We start from the raw sequence: 9,218 nt of genomic DNA, 5'->3' as shown, positions 1-9,218 counted from the left end.
GTGTGAGAGAGAGGATGTGTGTGTGTGTGTGTGAGAGAGAGGATGTGTGTGTGTGTGTGAGAGAGAGGATGTGTGTGTGTGTGTGAGAGAGAGGATGTGTGTGTGTGTGTGTGTGAGAGAGAGGATGTGTGTGTGTGTGTGTGTGAGAGAGAGGATGTGTGTGTGTGTGTGTGTGAGAGAGAGGATGTGTGTGTGTGTGTGTGTGAGAGAGAGGATGTGTGTGTGTGTGTGAGAGAGAGGATGTGTGTGTGTGTGTGAGAGAGGATGTGTGTGTGTGTGTGAGAGAGGATGTGTGTGTGTGTGTGTGTGTGTGTGTGTCAAACATTGTGACGAATTGCGATTAACTAACGCCACGAATTCAATTAATCATTTGACAGCCCTAATTACATGATGGCCGTAACGTAACCACAACGTTGAAGGAATGTTAAAACGCTGTCGTCACAGAATGTTGTTTGAAGGTTGTTTGAAGGTTGTGGGAACGTTACACATCATAATCCGGAACAGCCGAGTAGCTGATTCCACCGACGGTGGGGGGACTGGAATGTAGAGGGAACAGCCAACAGAACACCGACCCTGAGAGACGGGGGGGGGGGGGAGAGACAGCGCTACTGTTAGAAATATGTTACTATATGGTTAAATTGTCTTTAAGACTATGAGCAAAACAATTAACAGATGGTTGAACAACACACACACACCTCTCCCGAAGACCTCTCTGAGCAGGGCTAGTTTGGGCTTGCGTGTGTGTGGGATGTGTGTCGGTGGCTCAGAGGTGCTGCTGGTGATCGATGTTCTGTCTTTCATCAGTCTGTTCCTCAAATGTTCTATAGGAGTTTCATCTGTTATAATGGACACCAACTGAGAGAGAGGAGGATGGAGAGAGAGAGGGATGGAGAGAGAGAGGGATGAGAGAGAGAGAGGAGGATGATGGAGAGGAGGATGGAGAGAGAGAGGAATGGAGAGAGAGAGGGATGGAGAGAGAGAGGAGGGGGATGGAGAGAGAGAGAGGAGGATGATGGAGAGGAGGATGGAGATAGAGGAGGATGGAGAGAGAGGGATGGAGAGAGAGCGGGATGAGAGAGAGAGGAGGATGAGAGAGGAGGATGATGGAGAGAGAGGATGATGGAGAGAGGAGGATAGAATGATATTGGATAGAAAACACTCTGAAGTTTCTAAAACTGTTTGAATGATGTCTGTGAGTACAACATAACTCGTATGGCAGGTGAAAACCTGAGAAAAAATCCAACCAGGAAGTGGGAAATCTGAGGTTTGTCTATCGAATACACAGTGTCTATGGGGTCATACCACACTCCCTAAGGCTTCCACTAGATGTCAACAGTCTTTAGAACCTTGTTTCAGGCTTCTACTGTGAAGGAGGGGGGAATGAGAGCTGATTGAGTCAGAGGTCTGCCAGAAGGCCATCTGCTCAGTCAGGCGCGCGCCCATGAGAGTTAGCTCCGTTCCCTTTCATTTCTAAAGACAAAGGAATTCTCCGGTTGAAACATTAGTAAAGATTTATGATAAAAACATCCTAAAGATTCTATACATCATTTGACATGTTTCTACAAACTGTAATAACTTTTTGGACTTAGTTACTTTACTAAATGCGTGAAACAAAAAGAAGGTATTTGGACATAAATGATTGACTTTATCAAACAAAACTAACATTTATTTTGGAACTGGGATTCCTGGGAGTGCATTTGGATGAAGATCATCAAAGGTAAGTGAATATTTATAATTCTATTTCTGACTTCTGTTGACTCCACAACATGGCGGGTATCTGTTTGGGTTGTTTTGGTGTCTGAGTGCTGTACTCAGATTATTGCATGGTTTGCTTTTTCCGTAAAGCCTTTTTGAAATCTGACACAGCGGTTGCATTAAGGAGAAGTGTATCTATAGTGCCATGTATAACACTTGTATTTCTGTAGCTCTCTGCACTTTCACCGGATGTTTTAGAAGCAAAACATAACGCGCCAATGTAAACAGAGATTTTTGGATATAAATATGAACTTAATCCAACAAAACATACATGTATTGTGTAACATGAAGTCCTATGAGTGTCATCTGATGAAGATCATCAAAGGTTAGTGATTCATTTTACCTCTATTTCTGCTTTTTGTGACTCCTCTCTCTGGCTGGAAAAATGGCTGTGTTTTTTCTGTGGCTTGGTGGTGACCTAACATAATCGCATGGTATGCTTTCGTCGTAAAGCCTTTTTGAAATCGAACACTGTGGCTGGATTAACAACAAGTTTACCTTTAAAATGATGTAAAATACATGTATGTTTGAGGAATTTTAATTTTGAGATTTCTATTGTTTGAATTTGGCGCCCTGCACTTTCACTGGCTGTTGGTCAGGTGGGACGTTAGCATCCCATGTACCCTAGAGAGGCTAAAAGAGGACAGTTTCAGGTCTGCCCCCGTTAAGAGAGAACAATTTCAGGTCTGCCCCGTTAAGAGAGAACAGTTTCAGGTATGCCCCGTTAAGAGAGAACAGTTTCAGGTCTGCCTCGTTAAAAGAGAACAGTTTCAGGTCTGCCTCGTTAAGAGAGAACAGTTTCAGGTCTGCCTCGTTAAGAGAGAACAGTTTCAGGTCTGCCTCGTTAAGAGAGAACAGTTTCAGGTCTGCCTCGTTAAGAGAGAACAGTTTCAGGTATGCCTCGTTAAGAGAGAACAGTTTCAGGTATGCCTCGTTAAGAGAGAACAGTTTCAGGTCTGCCTCGTTAAGAGAGAACAGTTTCAGGTCTGCCTCGTTAAGAGAGAACAGTTTCAGGTCTGCCTCGTTAAGAGAGAACAGTTTCAGGTCTGCCTCGTTATAAGAGGTCTTCTGAGGTCTTTTCTGAATGCAAACACATTTAACCGAGACTTGACCATACCTGGTCGTAGAAGATGACCATGACGAACACTCCAAACAACACCGACTCAACCAGGAGAATGATGTAGTGAGCTCTGAGAAGGGGCAACAATGAAAAGACAGAATATACATCACAAAAATTATACTTGTACATCTCTATATCCTCTCTATCATCTCGCTCTCATCCTTCACTCACACAATCAGGTGTTTGCTGGGAGACTCCTCTCCTTCCTTCTCTCCTTCCCCGTCTCGCTCGCTCCGTATTCTCCACACCCAGGCTGACACCACCAGAGCCATGGAGTAGAGACTGGCCATACCTGGAGAGAGAAAGGGATGAGAGAGAGAGGGATATGAGAGAGAGAGAGAGAGAGAGAGAGAGAGAGGAAAATATGAGAGAGAGGGATATGAGAGAGAGAGGGGGATGAGAGAGAGAGGGGGATGAGAGAGAGAGATATGAGAGAGAGAGGGGGATGAGAGAGAGGGATATGAGAGAGAGAGAGAGAGAGAGAGAGAGAGGGGGATGAGAGAGAGAGGGATATGAGAGAGAGAGAGAGAGAGATATGAGAGAGAAAGGGCCCATTATCAGCAACCATCACTCCTGTGTTCCAATGACACGTTGTGTTCGCTAATCCAGGTTTATCATTTTAAAAGGCTAATTGATCATTAGAAAACCATTTTGCAATTATGCAATTATGTTAGCACAGCTGAAAACTGTTGTTGTGTGGAATTATGTCACACAAGCAGCTAACAACAATATATGGAAATGTCCCATAATTACAACCAACTAATTGCAGCATTAAAAACCTAAATGGAAGAGGCAAGTGGAAAGGGGAGAAAGTAGGGAAGTTGTCTGTCAGCATTAAAGACCATAATTGGTTAAAGAAAACTAAGATACATTTTTAAAAAGTACACCTGTTTAATTTAAAGGACAAAACAAAATTGACAGAGGTGCCATATCGATTTTAAAAAAATAGTTGGGGAGAGATTAGTACCGATTCCAAGGTGGTTCATGAACTGATAGGCAAAATGAAGACGGATTCAAAACTTAGAATTTTTCCATTTAAATTATTAATTATTATATATTATATTATTATACAAAATAATAAATATATTTTCATTTGGTTTAAACTTTTTTGGTTACTACGTGATTCCATATGTGTTATTTCATAGTTTTGATGTCTTCTTTACAATGTAGAAAATTGCTTAAAAAAACTAAAGAAAAACCCTTGAATGAGTAGTTGTGTCTAAACTTTTGACTGGTTCTGTATATATTTGCCCCAAAATATATGGGGGATTGGAAATGATGCAATTACATTGATGGAAGCTACAATCCATCTGCAATATCAAAGCTGATCGACCTTCATTTGGGAGAACGGGTTTGTGGTAATGGCTGGAACGGAGCTAACGGAATGGCATCGTGTGTTAGATGGATTAGATAGGATTCCACTCCAGACATTACCACAAGCCCCTCCTCCACCAACCTCCTGTGTAACGAGTAGAGTAGTAGAGGACTCACCTGTATAGAAGAGAAACTGGATGAAGTACTTCTGGTTCAACTCTCCAACACAGTTATTGATCCTACAACACAAACACACACTATATTATAACGACAGAGGAGAATGACAGACAGAGAGAAGGATAGGAGGGCTGGATGAGGAGGAGTAAGTTTACCAGTGACTAACCAGGGACAGTTGAGGGAGGAGCTGTAGAGTGACTAACCAGGGACAGAGAGAGGTTGAGGGAGGAGCTGTAGAGTGACTAACCAGGGACAGAGAGAGGTTGAGGGAGGAGCTGTAGAGTGACTAACCAGGGACAGAGAGAGGTTGAGGGAGGAGCTGTAGAGTGACTAACCAGGGACAGTGGTGGTCCATGCGTCGTATGCATCGCTGACATACTCTACAGTGGTGAGCTCTGGGGGGGCGGTAGGTCTCACAACGACTACAAACAGTCCAGCCCTCACAACCCTGTAACACACAATATCACAGCAACAATATATTACACTACTGTGTGTGTGTGTGTGTGTGTGTGTATCAGACTCTGCACAGCAACTAAACATTTCAAACTACACAGTTCAGCCCCCACAACCCTGTAGGGAAGACATAATGTCAAACTACACAGTTCAGCCCCCACAACCCTGTAGGGAAGACATAATGTCAAACTACACAGTTCAGCCCCCACAACCCTGTAGGGAAGACATAATGTCAAACTACACAGTTCAGCCCCCACAACCCTGTAGGGAAGACATAATGTCAAACTACACAGTTCAGCCCCCACAACCCTGTAGGGAAGACATAATGTCAAACTACACAGTTCAGCCCCCACAACCCTGTAGGGAAGACATAATGTCAAACTACACAGTTCAGCCCCCACAACCCTGTAGGGAAGACATAATGTCATACTACACAGTTCAGCCCCCACAACCCTGTAGGGAAGACATAATGTCAAACTACACAGTTCAGCCCCCACAACCCTGTAGGGAAGACATAATGTCAAACTACACAGTTCAGCCCCCACAACCCTGTAGGGAAGACATAATGTCAAACTACACAGTTCAGCCCCCACAACCCTGTAGGGAAGACATAATGTCATACTACACAGTTCAGCCCCCACAACCCTGTAGGGAAGACATAATGTCATACTACACAGTTCAGCCCCCACAACCCTGTAGGGAAGACATAATGTCAAACTACACAGTTCAGCCCCCACAACCCTGTAGGGAAGACATAATGTCATACTACACAGTTCAGCCCCCACAACCCTGTAGGGAAGACATAATGTCATACTACACAGTTCAGCCCCCACAACCCTGTAGGGAAGACGTAATGTCATACTACACAGTTCAGCCCCCACAACCCTGTAGGGAAGACATAATGTCAAACTACACAGTTCAGCCCCCACAACCCTGTAGGGAAGACATAATGTCATACTACACAGTTCAGCCCCCACAACCCTGTAGGGAAGACATAATGTCATACTACACAGTTCAGCCCCCACAACCCTGTAGGGAAGACATCATGTCAAACTACACAGTTCAGCCCCCACAACCCTGTAGGGAAGACATAATGTCATACTACACAGTTCAGCCCCCACAACCCTGTAGGGAAGACATAATGTCATACTACACCCCCACACAGCATAGTGGAATAGACTAAACCGGAAGCTCAATCCACAGCTTGAAATCTCTCCCCTCGTGTCACCTGGCTAAAAGACTGTTGTCACGTGTGCTTGTGAAGCAGAGGGTCCCTAGATCAGGCCTTTCTAAGGACGGTGTTCCTAGATAGGGAAGGAAGCAGAGGGTCTCTAGATCAGGCCTTTCTAAGGACGGTGTTCCCAGAAGGAAGCAGAGGGTCCCTAGATCAGGCCTTTCTAAGGACGGTGTTCCCAGAAGGAAGCAGAGGGTCTCTAGATCAGGCCTTTCTAAGGACGGTGTTCCCAGAAGGAAGCAGAGGGTCCCTAGATCAGGCCTTTCTAAGGACGGTGTTCCCAGAAGGAAGCAGAGGGTCCCTAGATCAGGCCTTTCTAAGGACGGTGTTCCCAGAAGGAAGCAGAGCTGCTAATTAAGTGCAGTGACATCCATCACACTAGTGCTGTAACTTTGTGTGTTACTCACCCTCTCATTCATGTGTGAATTCTGGGACCTCAGGTCAGAGAAGTCGATAGCCGTCTCTGGTAGGGGAACCATACCTGGAGGACACACAGGTAGTCAAGTACACCTGAGTCACAACATATTATAAACCCACACCACACCAATGGTGGAAAACAAGTACCCAACTGCCCTGGGATATAGGGATGACCAGGGATGTTCTCTGTTTAGTGAGTCCTCCAGATCAGAGGCAGTAGGGATGACCAGGGATGTTCTCTGTTTAGTGAGTCCTCCAGATCAGAGGCAGTAGGGATGACCAGGGATGTTCTCTGTTTAGTGAGTCCTCCAGATCAGAGGCAGTAGGGATGACCAGGGATGTTCTCTGTTTAGTGAGTCCTCCAGATTAGAGGCAGTAGGGATGACCAGGGATGTTCTCTTGATAAGTGTGTGAATTTGACTATTTTCCTGTCCTGATAAGCAGTCAAATGTAACGAGTACTTTTGGGTGTCAGGGAAAAGGTAAGGAGTAAAAAGTACAATATTTTCTTAAGGAGTGTAGTGAATTTAAATATTCAATGAGTGGTAAAGTCCAGATACCCCCCAAAAACAACTTAAGTACTTTAAAGTATTTTTACTTGAGTACGTTTCACCACTACACACAGGTACGCACACAGGTACGCACACAGGTACGCACACAGGTACGCACACAGGTACGCACACAGGTACGCACACAGGTACGCACACAGGTACGCACACAGGTAAACACAGGTACACACACAGGTACACACACAGGTACACACACAGGTACACACACAGGTACGCACACAGGTACGCACACAGGTACAGACACAGGTACAGACACAGGTACAGACACAGGTACACACACAGGTACACACACAGGTACACACACAGGTACAGACACAGGTACAGACACAGGTACACACACAGGTACACACACAGGTACACACACAGGTACGCACACAGGTACGCACACAGGTACGCACACAGGTACAGACACAGGTACAGACACAGGTACACACACAGGTACACACACAGGTACACACACAGGTACACACACAGGTACAGACACAGGTACAGACACAGGTACAGACACAGGTACACACACAGGTACACACACAGGTACACACACAGGTACACACACAGGTACGCACACAGGTACGCACACAGGTACACACACAGATACACACACAGATACACACACAGGTACAGACAGAAGCCCTGTTAGACTGTAACACACCCCTATGTGTAAAGAAAAACACTTTCTGGGTTAGTCTCGTCAGTTGGTAGTATTGTCTCCGTCTCTCACACGCACGGGCTGAACAAACCTGGGTCTGAGAAGACAGCTTTGGAGTGACAGGCCAGCAGCAGTAGTAGAATCAAGTTAAACACTGACCCATGTAGTGTACACCACACACTAGAGAGAGAGAGACAGAGAGAAAGAGAGAAAGAGAAGAGAGAAGATAGTTGGAGAAAGAAGGAGCGGTGAGGAAGGGGAGAGAGAGAGAGACAGTCAAGGGTGGAGACTGACAGCAACAAATGAATGAATGAGTGAACTAGCTAGCCAACTACACTGGCTTGTAGCACCAAACAAACTATTTTACACTTTTCTCTAACTGCAGTAGAGAAGGGATGAAACGTTTATCCGGTTTGACTGGTTCGACAAGCATAGATTACAATTCAATTTGTGAGTTCACAGTAAACCCACACATTGGGCGAGTTCATTATGCATGGCCCGGTGCACTGGGTTTGCGCATTTTTACCGTTCCATTAGTCCTAAAATGACATCCCTACCCACCCGGGGCAGCGGGCCATGCAAAACGAACTCTCAGTAGTGAAGCTCTGAGTGTCAACAACATTGTTTTGATGCTACCAAACTAGCCATTCACTTTGTTCTTGTGTACTGTGCTCAAAGACTGACTTGGGAAAACGCGTTAACTACCTGGTTATAGTGAATGTACAGCCCCGCTACAGGTAACTATAAGTAATGTAACGAAGCCGTTGTCAACATTGGATAATGATACAGAATACCTATACAAACAGCCAAGGTATGCTAACGTTAGCTATACAGACGCTAATCCGTTTTTTAAGCAGTTAGCGGAAGGAACACACGCAATACTTACCTTCCCGAGTAGGCAGGGATGAGGACATACTGAATCACCACATAATCGGCGTAAAAGACGCTGAAATAAGTTAGTATGAGACATATAAATCCACACGGGTCTCGCCTACAGCGTAGAAACGCCATCTTGGTTCCCCCGTCCGTCCCCCTCTTCCGGGTGACGTCAGGAGGGCGGGGACTAGGGAGAGAAGCAAAACCATCCAATGTTAAAGGTGCATCACCGCTTCCGGCTGGACGCGGTATTGAATAAGAACTGGGCTCCCGAGTGGCGCAGCGGTCTAAGGCATCTCAGTGCTAGAGGCGTCACTACAGACCCTGGTTTGATTCCAGGCTGTATCTCAACCAGCCGTGATTGGGAGTGCACAATTGGCCCAGTGTTGTTAGAGTTTGGCCAGCATAGGCCGTCATTGTAAATAATATTTTTTTCTTCACTGACTTGCCGAGTTAAATGAAGGTTCAATTAAAATGGTACAAATATTTTTAAAATCACAGTCCACGACTAAATTACATCCGTACACACCCCCAGGAACCTGTGATGGGGCTACATTCACCGACAGGAGTTATTGCACGGCCTCGGCTGTGAAATCACAAAGACCCCAAAAACTTTCACCGGCATTCACAATCCTTCCAATTTTTCTTAGACTTC

General features: G+C 45.3%; 1 protein-coding gene across 1 annotated transcript; it reads right to left on the bottom strand.

Moving 5' to 3' along the window:
* Positions 1 to 222: 222 nt before the first annotated feature.
* On the bottom strand, positions 223 to 8,738 carry zgc:77880 (zf-DHHC domain-containing protein). The gene is made up of 9 exons (XM_031832634.1): positions 8,574 to 8,738; positions 7,779 to 7,867; positions 6,461 to 6,534; positions 4,702 to 4,814; positions 4,367 to 4,428; positions 3,047 to 3,167; positions 2,873 to 2,945; positions 696 to 855; positions 223 to 573 (listed from the first exon to the last, which is right to left on the bottom strand). The coding sequence occupies exons 1-9, from the start codon at positions 8,696 to 8,698 to the stop codon at positions 482 to 484; spliced, it is 909 nt and encodes a 302-aa protein (XP_031688494.1). The 5' UTR covers positions 8,699 to 8,738; the 3' UTR covers positions 223 to 481.
* Between the last annotated feature and the right edge of the window lie 480 nt (positions 8,739 to 9,218).

This window comes from Oncorhynchus kisutch, linkage group LG9, assembly GCF_002021735.2.
Source record: "Oncorhynchus kisutch isolate 150728-3 linkage group LG9, Okis_V2, whole genome shotgun sequence".
Classification (NCBI taxonomy): domain Eukaryota; kingdom Metazoa; phylum Chordata; class Actinopteri; order Salmoniformes; family Salmonidae; genus Oncorhynchus; species Oncorhynchus kisutch.
This window is presented reverse-complemented; position numbering and strand designations above follow the sequence as displayed.